Source organism: Carcharhinus amblyrhynchos, chromosome 22 (assembly GCF_965287045.1).
Source record: "Carcharhinus amblyrhynchos chromosome 22, sCarAmb.v2.hapA, whole genome shotgun sequence".
Taxonomy (NCBI): domain Eukaryota; kingdom Metazoa; phylum Chordata; class Chondrichthyes; order Carcharhiniformes; family Carcharhinidae; genus Carcharhinus; species Carcharhinus amblyrhynchos.
Window position 1 is genome coordinate 27,876,781 of NC_137345.1, and position 20,263 is coordinate 27,897,043.

Genomic DNA, 20,263 nt, shown 5'->3' on the forward strand with positions numbered 1-20,263 from the left:
TGGCCCATTGAGCCTGTACTGACAACAATCCCATCCTGGCCTGATCCTCATAATCTCATTTATTTACCCTGCTAATCCCCCTGACAATAATTGGTAATTTACCACGGTCAATCCACTTAGGTCGTCAAATCCTGCACATCTTTGGAGTCTGGGGAGAAACCAGAGCACCCCAAGGGAACCCATGCTGGAATTGAACCTGGTTCCCTGGCATTTCAGGCAGCAGTGCTACCACTATGCCGCTACTATCTAGGACATTTCTTTCTATGATCCGTGTCCTTCTATGAAAAACTGATGGTTAATGTCGCACTATTGTAGGTGTGTACCTTTCCTGTATACAAAATGTGGGAAAGTTGTTTAGACAGAACCGATAGGGCATCCTGTTTATAAGGAAAGGTCACAAAACAAGCGGATAAAGCAGGTTAGTTAGCTAAAAATAAGCGAGTCTTTTTCACAGACATAGGAAAAATACGTGTCAGCAATCCTGACTTGCGAATGGCAAAGATCAGATTCTTTCCTGTTACTGTGGAGTTATTGTCTGGAGACCAAAGTTACATTGAATCAGCTTTGTGAAAACTTAAATGATCATTTCCTTTTTCTGACTTTGGACTGGAGATCATTAAAGCTATCTGTCAAAAATCCTAAAATATTGGGTTATGAGGAATTAAACAAATGCTATTGGGTGCAACACTACCAGCCAGATTTTGAAATGGCATCGTGATGCCAGGGGTAAAAGGCAACAATTGAAGTTCACAAACTCAGTGCAAAAATTAAGATAAATTCTGTTTAAAACCATCCAACAAACATATTGCAACTAATTTGAGTTGTTGGAGACAAGGAAAGGATCTTCTTTCTAAATGGTGGATTTTTAAAATGATGTCTAAGCAGAAAGCATCCCATTGTCAGAAATCTCTGATATTGCAAGTGAAACATTCTTAACTTGTAAATGCTTGAATGAGAAATTGATTTGTTTCATGTTGGTATTTGGATGATCAAGTTGTTTTGGACCCCTTTCAAATCGTGTACCTTCTTTTAATTCTAATTGACCTGATTGAATCTGATCTTTGCCATTCGCAAGTCATGATGTGACTTCAGGAAGCAGAAAGCGGAGTGGGCTGGTGTCACCCAGTGGAGTGGGCGCACTGGGTGACTTCTCCTGAGCAGGTTTCCTGGGGCCACTTGAGGCAATATCCCCACCCCAACCCCATGCAAAGGTCATTCTCACCCCTTTAAACCTCCCTCTTGGCCTCTTGAACCCAGTTTGTCATCCCCTTAAAGCCCTTACCAAGATCCCCAGCTCTAGGATCTTGTGGACTCCTCAGCATTGGAGGATTTTCCCATACTTCCAGAAGTGGTTATCCTCCTGATAAGTGATCCCGCAGTTCTCGGAGGCAGGATTTCCTCCAGAGAAAGGAAAGGATGGAAGCTTTATCTTAAAGCAATTAACTCTGATCCCAGTTTTAAATTGTTGTGGGGCAGGCATTGGATTGTTGGATGGTGTGATGGTGGTGGGAGGGAGTGCTTAACCATTTAGCTTATATAAGATCACACCTCAGCCTTCAATGCTCCAGAGAAAAAATTCCAGTCTATACAACCTCTCCTCATAACTCAAATTATCAACTCCCGGTAGCACCCGAGTAAATCTTTTCTGCGCTCTTTCTAGTTTAATAATATCCATTCTATAAGAGGGTGACCAGCACTGTGTGGCCTTACCAATGTCTTGTCCAACTTTAACAAGATGTCCCAACACTTGTATTCAATATTCTGATCAATGAATCCAAGCATGCTGAATGCCATCTTCACCAGCCTGTCCACTTGTGACTCCAATTTCAAGGAGCTATGAATCTGTACTCCAAGATCTCTTTGTTCTGTAATTCTCCCCAATGCCCCACCATTAACTAAGTCCTGTCCTGGTTCAATCTACCAAAATGTAAACCTCACATTTATCTAAATTAGACTCCATCTGCCATTCGTCAGTCCACTGGTCCAATTGATCAAGATCCTGTTGCAATCCGAGATAACCTTCTTCACTGTCCGCTATGCCACCAATCTTGGTGTCATCTGCAAACTTACTAATCATGCCTCCTATATTCTCATCCAAATCATTAATATAAATGACAAATAACAGTGGGCTCAGCACTGAACCCTGAGGCACACCGTTGGTCACAGGCTTCCAGTTTGAAAAACAGCCCTCCACGACCACTTTCTATCTTCTGTCATCAAGCCAATTTTTTATCCATTTCGCTACTTTAACCGCAATCCCGTGAGATTTAACCTGATGCAACAACCTACCATACAGTATCTTGTCAAAGGCCTTGCTAAAGTCCATGTAGACAACATCAACTGCACTGTCCTCATCTGCCTTCTTGGGTACCTCTTTAAAAAAACTCAATCAAATTTGTGAGACATGGTTTTTTCTCTGATATTGCGAGTGAAATATTCTTAATTTGTGCATGCTTGGATGAGAAATTGATTTGTTTCATGTTTGTATTTGGATGATCAAGTTGTTTGAGATCACTTTCAGATCATGTATCTTATTTTAATTCTAATTACAAATCAAAACACTCCATAATTTTGATAACAGAGCTTTGAATTTATTCCGTTTTATTTCATTGTGTTGACGAACTCCTGTTTTGCCACATTTTATGTCACTTTAATTAAAATCTCTCCTCCAAGTGTTTTGATTGTTCAACTTTTCAACAGGTCCTTTATACTTATAATGAGCAGAGACTTGGAAGTGGTGGGAACAGATACAATAGCAACATTTAAGGGATATCTAGATGAATACATGAATAGGATGGGAAGTGGAAGAGTACGGACTTCATAAGTGCATATAGTTTTAGTTTAGGCAGGCATCATGTTTGGTGCAGGCTTGGAGGGCCAAAGGGCCTGTTCCTTTGCTGTACTGTTCTTTATTCTAAGACATTGGTCGTCAAATTGGTACGTTGTTTATAACAATACATTTTTAAATAGATGACTTCTAATTATTCTTTTGCTAAAGACTTCCTGGGCTCAATTTTATTCAAGTAATAAACAGCCTTGTTTCCTTGAAATCTGCCTGTTACAATTTTTTCAGTATCGATCATTGAAGAAAACAACTTCCTTCCTAGCAATCTTGCTCCATGACAATATTCTTATTTAGTACGAATGTTTCATAGCAACATTATAATTGCTTGTTCCTTGTGTTGAAGTTTGTGTGGATGTGGCCATTGGAGTTAGATTGTGTAGAATAGTGATGGGCAACTTAGACTAGCGAGTGGGTCGCACGAGTGACCCTCATTCATCTCAGTGGGTCGCAAGATTGAAATTGGGCTTGTTCGCTAACCATGATCCCACGATAAGATTAAATATATTTAATACATGCTGAATATTTTATAATGAGTCAGAGAAAATGCTTAATCATTTGAATATTAACAGAACTATAGTCGACTTTAACTGGTAAAGGCAAATAAATATTTACGTTTTAGTCACAGAGGGAGTGCACCGCTCTCACAGCCCATGTTGTGTGATATCAGCATGCACTTCATTTCACTTGCCCTTGCTTTATGTATCACTTCAGCCAGACTGGTAGGAAAAGAACTATGCAGACAGAAATCAGCAGAATGTATGGCCACACTGCGAGTGAGTAATGGTCAACAAGATGTCCCGTGGGCCACCCTTAGAACACAGATAGGCCGCATGTGATCAATTGCGCTACAGGTTTCCAAACCCTGATGTAAAAACTGGAAGATATAGACTATCATCTTTGTATCCTTCATCCAAATCTAATAAGGCTTCATCTTTAATGCGAAACATAGCTTTCGAATAATCAGTTACATCAAATAAGGGGAGGCAGTTATGCAGCGACATTGTCGTTTTACTAGTAATCCAGAAACCAAGTTAATGTTCTGGAGGTCTGACTTTGAATCCTGCCATGGCAAATGGTAAAATTTGAATTTGTTGAAAACCTGGAATTAAAAGCCAAATGATGACTATGAAACTATTGTCTTAAAAACGCATTGATTCAGTAATGCCCTTTGGGGAAGGAAATTCGCCATTCCTATCGGATCTGCCCTATATGTGACTCCAGATCCATAGCAATGTGGTTGTCTCTTAAATGCTGTCAGAATAGGCAATAAATGCTGGTCCAGCCAACATTGCTCATATCCCGTGAACAAATTAAGAAAAACATTGTCCCCGCCATTTTGCCATTCTTAACCAATTCCATTGTGTCATTTCCTACCGATTCCTCCTGTTATTCTTGAGCCACTACATCCCTCTCATCAGTCCTTCTCCCCCTGCCACAGAAACAATGGGTGGGATTTTCCATCCCTTCCCATCACCAGGATCTTCTGTTCCTGCCAAACGTGATCCCCATCCTGGCGGTGGGGTAAGCAAGCAGTGCAAATGGTCATTGAGTTTGGTGGGACTGGAAGATCCCTTCAGTGGCCAGTGGTGAGCCACCTTTGTTGCTGGAAGATCCATTGCAGGGGGTGCGGATTGTAAAATCCTGGCCAATCCCTTCAATCTGGATCATTTTCTTGTTTGGCTCCCTTTACTGTCTGTTGGTTTTATCCTAACATAAGAACATAAGAAATAGGAGCAGGAGTAGGCCATCTAGCCCCTCGAGCCTGCCCCGCCATTCAATAAGATCATGGCTGATCTGTCGTGGCTCAGTTCCACATTCCCGTCCTCTCCCCATAACCCTTAATCCCCTTGCCTATCAAAAACCTATCAACCCGCGTCTTAAAAATATTTAGCGAGGCAGCCTCCACCACTTCAACAGGCAGAGAATTCCAGAGATTCACCACCCTTTGAGTGAAGAAGTTCCTCCTCAACTCCATTTTAAACCGTCCCCCCTTTATCTTGAGGCTGTGCCCCCTAGTCCTACTGCCCTTTCTGAGTGGGAAGAGCCTCTCCACCTCTATCTTATCCATCCCATTCAACATCTTATATGTCTCCATGAGATCTCCCCTCATTCTTCTAAACTCTAATGAGTACAAGCCTAGTTTATTCAGCCTCTCCTCATAGTTCAACCCCCTCAACTCCAGAATCAGCCTAGTAAACCTCCTCTGCACTCCCTCCAAGGCCAAAATATCCTTGCGTAAGTGCGGCGACCAAAACTGCACACAGTACCCCAGCTGCGGCCTCACCAATGCCCTATACAGCTGCAGCAAGACCTCCCTACTTTTATATTCAATCCCCCTCGCTATGAAGGCCAGCATCCCATTTGCCTTCCTGACCACCTGCTGCACCTGCAAGCTGGGTTTTTGCGACTCATGCACAAGGACCCTGAGGTTCCTCTGCACCGTCGCATGCTGCAGTTTTTTGCCACGTAAGTAATAGTCCTTCCTACCATTATTCCTACCAAAGTGGACAACCTCACATTTGCCAACATTAAATTCCATTTGCCAGTTCCTGGCCCATTCAGCCTGTCTAGATCCTTCTGCAGACTCTGCACATCCTCCGCACAATTTGCCGTTCCACCAATCTTGGTGTCATCAGCAAATTTCGACACCATACACTCGGTTACCTCCTCCAGATCATCGATATAAATGGTAAATAGCTGAGGCCCCAGCACCGACCTCTGGGGCACTCCACTAGTCACCAACCGCCAATCCGAATACCACCCATTGACCCCCACTCTCTGCCTCCTATTTGACAGCCAATCCTCTGTTAGCGTGGATAGAGGACTGGTTGTCAAATAGGAGGCAGAGAGCGGGGGTCAATGGGTGCTATTCGGATTGACGGATGGTGACTAGTGGAGTGCCCCAGCGTTCGGTGCTGGGGCCTCAGCTATTTACCATTTATATAGATGATCTGGAGGAGGGAACCGAGTGTAGGGTGTCGAAATTTGCTGATGACACCAAAATTGGTGGAAAGGCAAATTGTGCGGAGGGTGGGGAGAGTCTGCAGAAGGATCTAGATAGGCTAGGCGAATGGGCCAGGAAATGGCAAATGGAATTTAATGTTGGCAAGTGCGAGGTGGTCCACTTTGGTAGGAATAATGGTAGGAAGGATTATTACTTACGTGGAGAAAAACTGCATCAGGCGACGGTGCAGAGGGACCTCGGGGTCCTTGTGCATGAGTCGCAAAAACCCAGCTTGCAGGTGCAGCAGGTGGTCAGGAAGGCGAATGGGATGCTGGCCTTCATCGCGAGGGGGATTGAATATAAAAGTAGGGAGGTCTTGCTGCGGCTGTATAGGGCATTGGTGAGGCCGCAGCTGGAGTACTGTGTGCAGTTTTGGGCACCGTACTTACGCAAGGATATTTTGGCCTTGGAGGGAGTGCAGAGGAGGTTTACTAGGCTGATGCCGGAGTTGAGGGGGTTGAGCTATGAGGAGAGGCTGAATAAATTAGGCTTGTACTCGTTAGAGTTTAGAAGAATGAGGGGAGATCTCATTGAGACATATAAGATGATGAATGGGATGGATAGGATAGAGGTGGAGAGACTCTTCCCGCTCAGAAAGGATAGTAGGACTAGGGGGCACAGCCTCAAGATAAAGGGGGGGCGGTTTAGAACGGAGTTGAGGAGGAACTTCTTCACTCAAAGGGTGGTGAATCTCTGGAATTCTCTGCCCGTTGAAGTGGTGGAGGCTACCTCGCTAAATATTTTTAAGACGCGGGTTGTTGGGTTTTTGATAAGCGAGGGGATTAATGGTTATGGGGAGAGGGCGGGAATGTGGAGCTGAGCCAAGACAGATCAGCCATGATCTTATTGAATGGCGGGGCAGGCTCGAAGGGCTAGTTGGCCTACTCCTGCTCCTATTTCTTATGTTCTTATGTTCTTATATCCACGCTAACACCCTACCCCCAACTCCATGCCCCCTGACCTTCTGTAATAACCTCTTGTGAGGTACCTTGTCAAACGCCTTCTGAAAATCAAGAAACACCACATCCACCGGCTCTCCTCTATCCACCGCCCTAGATACATCCTCATAGAACTCCAGTAAATTCATCAGATACGACTTCCCCTTAACGAAACCGTGCTGCGTCTGCTCTACCAAACAATTCTCCTCAAGATGCCTCGCTATTTTCTCCTTGATCACGGATTCTAACATTTTTCCTACAACAGACGTTAAACTAACCAGCCTATAATTCCCCGCCTTTTGCCTGCCACCCTTCTTAAACAACGGCGTAACATTAGCTGTTTTCCAATCTTCCGGCACTTCCCCGGAATCCAGCGACGTTTGGAAAATAATCACCAAGGCATCCACTATCACCTCCGCCATTTCTTTCAGAACCCTTAGATGCATTCCATCCGGTCCTGGGGACTTGTCCACAATCAGTCCCTCCAGTCTGTCGAGCACCGCCTCTCTAGTAACAATAATGTCATTCAGGCCCTCCACTCCTACCATCTTTCCATCGCTAACACCCGGCAAATTATTCACGTCCTCCTCCGTGAAGACCGAAACAAAAAAGTTATTCAAGGCCTCAGCCATTTCCCCATCCCCTACCACTAAGTCCCCCCTCTCATCCTCTAAGGGTCCAATGTTCACCCTAGCCAGCCTCTTCCTTTTTATGTATTTATGAAAACTCTTGCTATCCTTTTTTATATTAAGCACTAGCCCAGCTTCATAGTTTATCCTACCCTTCTTTATCAACTTCTTTGTCATTCTTTGTTGACATTTAAACCTCTCCCAATCCTCCTCTCGCCCACGACTCTTAGCTACTCTAATTTAACACTTTCCTTTACCTCCTTCGTTATCCACGGCTGATTATCTCTCCTCCTACGATCCTTCTTAACCATCGGAATAAATTTCTGCTGAGCACCAAGAAAGATGTCCTTAAAGATCCTCCACTGTTCCTCAGCAGACCTACCTTCCAACGCGCTCCCCCAATCAACATTCGCCAACTCCTCTCTCATCCTACCGTACTCCCCTCTGTTCAAACAAAGGACACATGTCCGGGAACTCACTTTCTCCTCCTCCATCTGCATCAGAAACTCCACCATACAATGATCACTCTTCCCAAGAGGATCCTTCACCACAAGGTCCCTAATTCTACCCGCCTCATTACAAACACCAGATCCAAGATAGCTCGCTCCCTCGTCGGCTCCAACACACACTGTTCGAGGAAACTATTCCGGCAGCATTCCAAGAACTCCTCCTCAAGCCCACCGCGTCCAACATGGGTCGACCAATCAGTATGTAGATTGAAATCCCCCATAATTATCGCCGTTCCACTCCTGCACGCCGCATTTGTTTGTGCGTTAACAGCCCGCCCCACCTCCAGATCATTATTTGGGGGCCTATAAACGACACCCACCAGCGTCTTCCTCCCTTTGCTGTTCCTAATCTCCACCCACAATGATATCCTCCATCAATATATCCTTCTGACAGGGTCAGTTGTTGGCAGTTGCACATAGTTCACGCCCTCCAGTCTGTTGCATGCCCTTAGTACTTTTGGCAGTTTTATGACATTAATGATTCTATGTAAATAAAAATAATTGTTGTTCATCCCACTGACAGCAGTGAAGGTGTTCATCAGTGGGCTGGCAAAGTCATACTGATGATGTGGGTATGCCGGCGTTGGACTGGCGTAAACACAGTAAAAAGTCTGACAACACCAGGTTTTAGTCCAACCTATTTATTTGATAATATACTCACTAGCTTTCGGGGTTACCCCCTTCGTCAGGTGAATGGAGAGTTCTGGCCTCAGACAGAGCATATAAAGCACAGACAGTTTAGAGATTACTGATTAAAATGCGAATCCTTACACCTAACCTGCTGTTCAAGACCTGAAGTGGCTGATAATGTGAGTGGAAGGAGCACTGATCACAGTTTAAAGAGATGTGTATTGTCTCCAGACAGTACAGTAAGTGAGGTTTTGCAAACCCAGGCAAGTCATGGGGGTTACAGATAGTGCGACATGAACCCAAGATCCCTGTTGAGACCGTCCTCATGTGTGCGGAACTTGGCTATCAGTCTCTGCTCAGCGACTCTGCGCTGTCGTGTGTCGTGAAGGCCGCCTTGGAGAATGCTTACCCGAAGGTCAGAGGCTGAATGCCCGTGACCACTGAAGTGTTCGCCAACAGGAAGGGAACAGTCTTGCCTGGTGACTGTCGAGCGATGTTCATTCATCCGTTGTCGTAGCGTCTGCATGGTCTCAAGAAAGGATGTCCCGAAGCATGGTACATTGGGGAGACCATGCAGACGCTACGACAACGGATGAATGAACATCGCTCGACAGTCACCAGGCAAGACTGTTCCCTTCCTGTTGGCGAACACTTCAGTGGTCACGGGCATTCAGCCTCTGACCTTCGGGTAAGCATTCTCCAAGGCGGCCTTCACGACACACGACAGCGCAGAGTCGCTGAGCAGAGACTGATAGCCAAGTTCCGCACACATGAGGACGGTCTCAACAGGGATCTTGGGTTCATGTCGCACTATCTGTAACCCCCATGACTTGCCTGGGTTTGCAAAACCTCACTTACTGTACTGTCTGGAGACAATACACATCTCTTTAAACTGTGATCAGTGCTCCTTCCACTCACATTATCAGCCACTTCAGGTCTTGAACAGCAGGTTAGGTGTAAGGATTCGAATTTTAATCAGTAATCTCTAAACTGTCTGTGCTTTATATGCTCTGTCTGAGGCCAGAACTCTCCATTCACCTGACGAAGGGGGTAACCCCGAAAGCTAGTGAGTATATTATCAAATAAATAGGTTGGACTAAAACCTGGTGTTGTCAGACTTTTTACTAAAGTCATACTGAACCAGAATCAAATATTAAATACTTAATTGGCTTCCACTCTTACTTCCTGTTTGAACTCTCATTTCAGTTAAAAAGTAACAATTAAAACATTTCCAAAGAAAATCCCAACTCCAGAGGTAGCTGGATGTGTACATTGAATAATTCTGGGAGAAAGTGCGCAATATTATTTCACTTTCGGGACTTCCACTGAGAACTGTGGAATCCCAACGGTGAATGTTGGCTTGGATTCAACGTGACACATTGTGTCACAAATATCATGTAAGAGCCTGAATGACCAATAGTATCCTTAATAATATATTATTATTTAATATCTAAAATCTTTGTATTGCAGATTGTCTTTTCAAAGTATGTCCTATGAGCCGTTATTCAGCGCAGAAACAATACTGGAAAGCAAAGCAAGCAAAACAGGATAAAGATAAAATAGCAGACGTTGCACTGCTACAGAAGCTGCAGGTAAGGCATCTATTGTTTGATTTTTGAGTACACTATTTCAGAATAGATTTGTTTGTTTTTGGCTTGGCTAGCGGATTATTGATAATTCATTCCACAAACCTTTGATTGAGTGTTTGTAGTTTATGTATAAAGGCTTGGCATATAATTCCAACCCTACTTCTTGTCCTCTAAACTGTTACATTGCTGACAAAATAGATCAGTTTTCAAAACCTTTTGGTTTACATTCGTCAGGACAATTCACAAGAGTACAAATGTAAGGAAAAACAACACATTTGTGTTGTATGTGAAGAAAGTGCTGATGGGTCAGCAAGTGGACTCTGATTGGTACAAGCATAGCCATGGAGAATGAACCAGTTGATGGTGACTGACAGTTAACTGCAAAATATTGCTTGAAATTCAAATAGGCAGATTGACTCTGATTGGTCAAGATATGACCCTGAGGAATGAACCAATGAATAGCTGTCATTATTTTGTTTAGCTGAAACAGGCCCAATTTGTGTGCTTATTTTCCTGTTTGCAAAGAATAGGTCCTTGTGTATTAATATATGTATCTCCCAATACATGCAAATGTGCCATACTGTGAGCCCAACCAACAATCAACCAACACTCCCTTTTCATTAAGTATAAATGTATTATTTTCCCTTACATTGATATTTTTGTGAATTGTTCTGATGAGTGCAAGATGAAAAACCTTGACAAAATGTCTATTTTTTCAGCAATGAAAGGTTCTGTGCTACCGAGCTGTTATCCTATTCCAGCTGAATTCATCACGGCAAGATCATTCCATTTTGAAATATTAACACATTTTGAAATAATGTAATAAAACTGATAATCCTGTAAAAGGACTTCTTTTACACATCTTGTAGTCCATAATTTTATCGCTAGAAGTCTAACGGATTTCTATGAGAAACTTCCTTTTCATTTCTTGCTGTACTGATATGCTATGGCATATAATCATTTTTCTATGTGGTTTTTATAAACCTGCCCTTTTTAGCTCCTTTAATAGCCCAATGGATAAATACAATCTTCAGAATGTCTCAATTGCTGGTGAATTAATTGATGTTAGTGAGAGTGATAGTTGGGGAAATATAATTTGCCTCAATATTGCTGGGCTATGGATGAGCCATAATGCTGGCTAACATGGAATATGTGGCAATCAGCAGGAGAGATCTGTGGTTACAGACGTCCAAGGAAAGTATCAAAAGAAGCCTATGGCCTCTGGAATGCAGCTACAACTGTGATTGCAGGCCCTTCAACAACATGACTCAGAGCTGGCAAGGCCTAATTGGATCTATTGGTTCTGCCTTCTGTCAAACCATTATCTCAGCAGAAACAACATCTAGCATCAACTATTCTTTACATATGATAACTCTAGAAGTTGCTGTTTTCTAGAATATTAACAAAGAATGAAGAACAAAGAAAATTATAGCACAGGAACAGGCCCTTCAGCCCTCCAAGCCTGCACCGATCATGCTACCCGACTTAACTAAAACTCTGTACCCTTCCAGGGAACATATACCTCTATTCCCATCTTATTCATGTACTTGTCACTACCGTATCTGCTTCCACTACATCCCCCAGCAGCGAGTTCCAGGCACCCACTACTCTCTGTGTAAAAATCTGCCTCGTATATCTCCTTTAACCTTCCTCCTCTCACCTTAAACCTATGCCGCCCTAGTAATCGCCTTTTCCACCCTGGGAAAAAGCTTCTGACTATCCACTTTGTCCATGCCTCTCATAATCTTGTAGAATTCTATCAGGTCTCCCCTCAACCTCTGTCACTCCAGTGAGAACAAACCAAGTTTCTCCAACCTCTTCTCATAGCTAATGCCCTCCATACCAGGAAACATCCTGGTAAATCTTTTCTGTACCCTCTCCAAAGCCTCCACATCCTTCTGGTTGTGTGGCAACCAGAATTGAACACTATGTTCCAAGTGCGGGCTAACAATGGTTCTATGAAGCTGCAACATGACTTGCCAATTTTTAAACTCAGTACCTTGGCCGATGAAAGCAAGCATGCTGTATGCCTTCTCGACTACCTTTTCCACCTCCATTGCCACTTTCAGTGACCTGTGTGCCTGTACACCCAGATCTCTTTGCCTATCAATACTCTTAAGGGTTCTGCCATTTACTATTTATTTCCTATCTGTATTAGACCTTCCAAAATGCATTACCTCACATTTGTCCTGATTAAATCCATCTGCCATCTCTCTGCCCAAGTCTCCAACTGATCGATATCCTACTGCATCCTCTGATGGTCCTCATCGCTTTCTGCCAATCCACCAACCATTGTGCCGTCCGCAAACTTACTAATCAATTCAGTTACATTTTCCTCCAAATCATTTATATACTACAAACAGCAAAGGTCGCAGCACTGATCCCTGAGGAACACCACTTGTCACAGCCCTTTATTCAGAAATGCACCCTTTCACTGTTACCCCCTGTCTTCTTTGACCAAGATGTGGGTATGCCGGCTTTGGACTGGCGTAAACACAGTAAAAAGCCTGACAACACCAGGTTTTAGTCCAACCTATTTATTTGATAATATACTCGCAAGCTTTCGGGTTAGCCCCTTCGTCAGGTGAATGGAGAGTTCTGGCCTCAGACAGAGCATATAAAGCACAGACAGTTTAGAGATTACTGATTAGAATGCGAATCCTTACACCTAACCTGCTGTTCAAGACCTGAAGTGGCTGATAATGTGAGTGGAAGGAGCACTGATCACAGTTTAAAGAGATGTGTATTGTCTCCAGACAGTACAGTAAGTGAGGTTTTGCAAACCCAGGCAAGTCATGGGGGTTACAGATAGTGCGACATGAACCCAAGATCCCTGTTGAGACCATCCTCATGTGTGGAACTTGGCTATCAGTCTCTGTTCAGCGACTCTGCGCTGTCGTGTGTCGTGAAGGCCGCCTTGGAGAATGCTTACCCGAAGGTCAGAGGCTGAATGCCCGTGACCACTGAAGTGTTCGCCAACAGGAAGGGAACAGTCTTGCTTCTTTGACCAAGCCAGTTTTGTATCCACCTTGCCAGCTCACCTCTGATCCCATTACCTCAGGGGTCTCTTACTTGTTGTGCCCTCTGATGCCATCTCAAGAGGGAGCCATGCCCACATGACGCTGAAAGTGCAGGTGAGATGCAGCTAGAAAGTGGTCATTCCAGTCTCACGAAGATGTGTATCAATCACTTCAGTCCTCAAAGGCTATGGTTGAAAAGACCATCTATACACCTCACAACATCCTGAGAGTTGAGGATGGCTGTGTTGGAGTAACACAGTAACGGATTGGATTAATGAGTAAACAAGTTTTACAGATGTTGCACTTCTGAATTATAGTTAGTTGTGGACATTTGCAAAAGGAATTTTCAGTGGATAATTGCAGAAGGCAATGGCTGGAACCAGTTGGTGATTTGGTGCTTAACCACTCAACATACTGGCAATGGCTTCTCATGCCATCTTGTTTCTTGCATGAGTGACCTTTGGAAATGGAGATATTCTGCTTTTTTTCATTGTCTTCTTTGCAGATGGAAGGATTGTATTTCTGTTTTGCGTAATTGTGCATCATGCAAACCATAGTTCTTAAAGTCCTTACAATTTATTACAGAGCTCGCTGGACCTATTGACATGGGTCTTTAGAATATTGACTGAGTGCTTCCAAAGGCCTTTGGTACTGAGTTTAGATGCAGCAGTAAATTATTGCTGAAATTTTACCGACATGCCTGCGCCGAAATTGGGACAGGCAAGGCTTGCAGAATGGCATTCTCCGTTGGCCTCGATCAGGATCTTATGAGCCTCGGGTGGGCGAGGCAGTAATATTCCGGCTAATATGTCAGTGTTGCGAGGTGTATGCCGGGTCTGCAAGAAACCAAACAGCAAAATTGCTTTGGTTAGAAATGCGAACATTGTGCTTTACTGCAATACAACAGAAACATGACAGCTTCCTGAGAGTCATGAGCATTCACATGTAAAATTAGCTGATTTGCATTACACACCAACTGCACGTTGCTTGGAATAAAATGAAAGCTCATGGTATGGGGTATCGTGTTATTATGGAGAAAAGATTGATTGGCCAACAGGAAACAGAGTGTTGGCCAAAACTGGCATTTTTCTGGTTGGCAGGATGTGACAAGTAGTTTACTACAGGAGTGCTGGGGGCTCAACTTTTTACCATTTGTATAAATGATTTCATAGAATCCCTAGAGTGCAGATTTCCTCTTGCTGCTGGAGATCTCACCAGAAAATTGCATTGACAGGGAGCATCCACGTGGAAGAATGAAATTCCTGCTCTTCCTGAGCAAAAGCAATGGTGTTCGTTCTGCTGCTCCCAATTCCTCCAAATGCTATTGTCTGATTCCCATAATTTTTACAGTTTTTTCCCTTTCCCTTACTATCACAATACGTGTCATTCATCACATCCATCATTGCTCTCTTCACACTCCTTCATTCCTATTGCAAATCACCACTTTCCTCTTTGCACTCCATAACTAGCAACAGCATAAATTCAAATCTATCCTTTGGGCCAGTTCTTACAGCTCTCAAAAGAATAGCCATTTGTCTCTGTAATAATACTTTGAGGCAGAAGTCTCTTCACCAAAATCCCTGTGTTTACAATTCCAACAGCAGTATACTGAACGCTATCAGTCAGCAGTCTACCTTTGGGAGTGCCAGAGGAACTGACACTCCTGCTTTAATAAAAGGAAAAGACTCCCTGATTGTCCCATCAATTGACTCCTTAATCAGGGAGTTCATATTTCAATAAGCCTAGCTCAATGGTCTGATTGAAGTCATTACAGCCTCCCTCCTTCAACACTCCATTTTTTCCAACCGTTCGTTCACAGTCAGACTTCCACTTTGTAGTGTCCAAAATGGATAACAGTAAATCAGTGTAACTTGGCGTTGAAAGTACAGTGAAGGTGCGGAGGGATGTCACTTTAAAGTTTGACTTGACTCACACTCGCTGTCCTCAGTCTCATTACTTCAGGAAGAAGTCTCATACCACCAGGTTAAAGTCCAACAGGTTTATTTGGAATCACAAGCTTTTGGAGTGCTGCTACTTCCTCACTCACCTGAGATGTGCCAAGACATTGCACAGAGAGTACCAGGAATACTCAGAATCAGAATTCACAGTGGCTTTAGTCTTCCCAGTCTGAACAAATTCTTGGTTACCTAGTCAAGCAGACAGTCTGGCCAATTCAGATGGAAGATAATTATAAATACTATGAATCCCACTATACATAGATTTCAACCCTATTCCAATTTTGCTTCTTAACTAGAAATATCCAAAAGCATAATCTTCAAAAATTCAGTATTTATTAATCCACACTGCAGTCACGTCTTCACTTTGCAGGATTTATAATGGAAAACAGTTTTGCGTAGTGCTCAACTGATTCAGGAATACAGGGAAATCTAGGTTAACAATCTTACACTCTCCCCATTCACCATTTCTGTCAGCAGTGTAGCTTCAATAGCATGTGGCCTAGCTTCAGGCTTGCCAGATGACTGCACTATATTGCTTTCTTCCTTGTTCTGGTGGGCGTGCAGCATTGAAGCTGATACCAACTTTATCCCAGCGTTCAAACTAAAAGAAAACTTCCAGTGTCATTAGCGGAGTCAAAAACTATTCTTCACTGCATCCATTAAGGGGGTTGAAATCAAAAATTGGATTTGATTGTTCTTCACTGTGCATGGTTATCCATGCCAGCATTCACAGACTTCTCTAGCTTAATTTTAAAAGAAGTGTAGTTAAGATTTGCTCAGAGAGAGAGCACTCCAGGATCACATCTAACCAGTAGATCCAATTTTTAATCCACCACTTATTTCTGGATTTTGTGAAAGGTTGCCTCCTCGTCTGCAGTTGGTGTTTGCTTAATTATTCCCTGGGATGGATTTATAATCCCTCACCAGCATCATTTGTTATCCTTCCCGGGAAAGTTGAATGGATGTTCTTCAAGTTGAGCATGTGTGCAATGAGAATGCCTGGATCTCTGTGCAATATTTTGGTCTTCCTCTTGGCTTGGGGTTAATGTTAATGCTGAAGCTACCTTGCTGCCAGTAACTGAATGTAAAACTTTCTGTAGGACTGCAGTTTTTACTCTATCCCTGTTTCTGAAGAAGTGAGACTGAGGAGAGTAGTCACAACAATGAAGGGAAGAGCAAGTGTGATTGGTGTCAAACTTTAAAGCAAGATCCCTCCGCACCTTCATTGTATTCTCAACGCTGAATTACAAAGTTGCTGTTATCCATTTTGAATCCTACAAGTGAAAATTCAACACAAAATGGATTATCATAGAATCCCTATTGTGCAGAAGGAGGCCATTTGGCCCATCGAGTCTGCACCGACCACAATCCCATCCAGGCCCTATTCCCGTAACCCTTCCTATTTACCTCACTAATCCCCCGACACTAGGGTTAATTTAGCATGGTCAATCAACCTAACCCACACATCTTTGGATTGTGGGAGGAAACCGGAGCACCTGGAGGAAACCCATGAAGGCACAGAGAGAAGGCACACAGAAGGTGACCCGAGGTCGGAATTGAACCCTAGTCACTGACACTGTGAGGCAGCAATGCTAACCACTGCACCACCGTGCCACCTATCCATTAATTCATCCCGAATTTACAGAGGCCTCATGATGCTTTTGGTATTTCTAATTAAGAAACTCATTAGAACGTATCAAGATCTGTGGGGTTAATAGATAGTCCTTGACTTTACAATGTTTGAGTTACAACGGACGTCACTTACAACATCTAGAAATTTGCACTCTGTTTTGGCTTTACAATGCCAGTTTCAGCTTTATGGTGATCTATGTTGCCCACCTTTTTGTGGGTTGTTGATCCTGAATGAGCTTGTGGAAGTAGAGAAACCTCCCTCCGATTTTCTGGCAAATGTGTGGTCATACAGTAACAAGGTAAGGCATTGTAGGGGAGGAGGTGGTGTAATGGTATTATCACTGGACTAGTAATGTAGAGACCCAGGGTAATTGTTTGGAGACCCTGGTTCAAATCCCACCCTGGCAGATGGTGAAATTTGAATTCAATAAAGATCTGGAATTAAAAGTATAATGATGGCCATTGTCGATTGTTGCTGAAACCCATCTGGTTCACCGATGTACTTTAGGGAAGGAAATCTGTTGTCCATACCTGATCTGGCCTACATGTGACTCCAGATCCACATCAGTGTGGTTGACTCTGAAATGTCCTCAGGGACAGGCAATAAATGCTGCTTAGCCAGCAACATCCATATCCCATGAATGGATAAAAAAAAAGTCGGAGATAGACAAGTTGATAGATGGACAGAGAGCACTGGTGTGGGAGAGGCTCTGTTATCCTGTCTTAGTTTTGTGTACTTAGTTTAATCAGACATGTAAACTGAGAGCACAATAAATATTCCAGCACTGTGATAGGGTCATCTAGCATATCAATGTGGTTTAATCTTCTACGGCGACTTGTCTGTTTAGAAATAGCTTCAGAGGAGTGGTTTACCACCACCTGGGCCCCCCAAGCAAACGCACAAAAAACCTTAAGAACTGGGCATTAACAAGTGTTCAAAAACCAATCACTCCTTGTTCAGAACAATGAACAAAGAAATGTACAGCCCTCCAAGCCTGTGCCGATCATGATGCCCTAACTAAACTAAAAATGAAACCTGCCCTTACTCGGGCTTTATCCTTCTATTCCCTCCCTATTCATGTACCATCCAGATGTTTCTTAAACATTGCTAACATGCCTGCTTCCACCATCTTCTCTGGCAGTGCATTTCAGGCACCTACCCTCTCTGCATGGACAAACTTTCCCCACACATCTCCCTTAAACTTTCACCCTCTCACCTTGAATCTGTGCCCTCTTGTAACTGACACTTCCACCATTGGAAAAGTCCTCTGACTATCCACTCTGTCTATGCCTCTCATAATTTTGTAGACCACTATCAGGTCTCCCCTCAGCTTCTGTCTGAAGAAGTTTCAACTTATGACATTTCAACTTACAACAAGGTTCTCCAAAACCAGCTGTGTTGTAAGTTCAATGACTGCCTGCATATTATTCGTAATTCTCTTGTCTACCATGAATGTTGTACATTTTGTGTTTTAAATTCTTGTTTTAAGTTTCAGTCCAGATTTTTTTTGGACCTATGTCAAATGATATCAATGTGATTTAAATGGACTCTTAATTACTGTTCCTTTATACAGTGGAACCTTAATTATCCACCACTCTAACAATTAGAATTTTCAGAAGCCTGATAAAGCTTTTGGATACTTTTAATTAAGAAACATAATTTGAACAGGCCAGTATCAATGCACAGTGCAATTTATATGATTTGTAATCCTATTATCTACTGTCCTCATTATCTGCCAGAATTTTCACAGGAGTAAAATCTTGTGCAGGACAACTTTTTTTTCACTGCATTTAATCTTATTTTGTTAGGAAATAAAAGAATATTTTTCTAGCAATGTTCTTGTATTCAGTCCTATGCTGTTCATATTTTTTCACCATTTCGGTAGAATGTGGGTGGTCTCGATCACCTGTCGCTGTCCATTGGTTTGCAGGGACCACCTTATGATCCATAATAGTTGCTCTACTTCAATAACTTATTTTTAGACATATGTGAAGAAATAATAGTTCATCTCCTATTGTATTGCATGCAGGAGTTGCGATCAAATATGATCTACAGATGATTGGGATTTTTTGATGGGAAAATTTGGGCAAAGGAACAATTTAATTCCCATCTTGAAGTCATAAACGCTGTCCTCACTTTTATATAAAGCTTTTATATTATTTATAGTGAAATTGCAACTTCATGAATTTCTCTGGAGAATGGGTTGAAGAACTTGAGTTGGTCCTTCAACACTTCCAGTGGCAGGATGGTGTAATAACAGTGTGACAAGTTATAAATGCAAACATTAGGATTTATAATGGGAAAGGAAACACAGGTATAAATGTTACAAAAGAATGTAAAGTTTGACATTCAGATAAGATTTTTTGGTGAGACAGTGGCATAGTAGTAATGTAAATAGACTAGTAATTCAGTGACCCAGGAGAATGCTCTGGGGACCCAGGCTCAAATCCCACCACAGCAGATGGTGAAATTTGAATCTATACAAAATCTGGAATTAAAAATTTAATGATGACCATGAAACCATTGTCAGTTATTGTAAAAACCCATCTGGCTCATTCATGTCGTTTAGGAAGGAAGGAAATCTGCTTTCCTTACCCAGTCTGACCTGTTGTAATGTAACCAATAATAATATTGGAATCTGTTATAAGGTAACCAATGGTAACATGCTATGAGAGTCAGCTGACCAGCTGAGGTATACAATGTAACCAATGGCAAAATGACGTGACAGTGAGTTGACCAGTTCAACTGGTATAAATAGAAAGCAGGTGGGGATTGTGGGGAACTTGTATGGTTCAGAGTGTGGCTTGAGTGTTGTGCAATGAAGTTTCTTTAGGAAACTTTTTCTGTGATTTATTTTATTGCTTGCAACTGAAGTATCCTTACTGCTGGATGAATGTAGCCTACCATGTGACTTCAGAACCACAGCATTGTGGTTGACTCTTAACTACCCTTTGAAATGGCCTAGCAAACCACTTAATTCAAGTGCAATTAGGGATGGGCAATAAATGCTGGCCCAGACAGTGACGCCTGTATCCTATGAAAGAATAAAGAAAAAAAATGTATTTTTATTGCCTGAGCTGTATTGACTAAAGCTTATGAGTGGCATCTTGTTCCATGGTGTGGCCATTTTGAAGTGTGACCAATTGCTGTCAGCCTACGTTATATCAGATAGAAACCACAGATTTCATCTTGAAAGGATGATAGTGAATGAGTTGGTTTTTTTAACAACAGTCTGGTAGATTCCTGACCATCATAAGCCGGGACTAGCTTTGTATTCCAGCTTTACTAATTAAGTAAATTTAAATGCTACTAATTGCCTGAAACTCCCTTCCTGGCAGCAATGCCGATGTACTTCTCCCACATGGATTGCAGCCATTCTAGGAAGCAGCTCGCCATCACTTTCTCACGGGTAATCGGGATGGGGGAAAATGTAGTCTTGATCATTTGCCAGTGTCCATGACATTGCAGGAGTAGCTTATGGCTCACAGTAGTCGTTCCACTGTAATAA

At 42.7% G+C, this 20,263-nt stretch overlaps 1 protein-coding gene across 3 annotated transcripts in view; it reads left to right on the forward strand.

Moving 5' to 3' along the window:
- itpr3 (inositol 1,4,5-trisphosphate receptor, type 3) overlaps window positions 1-20,263 on the forward strand; it is a 290,731-nt gene that overhangs the window by 71,274 nt on the left and 199,194 nt on the right. For all 3 annotated transcript variants that reach the window (XM_080210067.1, XM_080210068.1, XM_080210069.1), the window contains exon 3: window positions 10,026-10,147. In XM_080210067.1, the coding sequence (XP_080066193.1) occupies window positions 10,026-10,147 (122 nt within the window). The remainder of the gene's footprint in view (window positions 1-10,025; window positions 10,148-20,263) is intronic.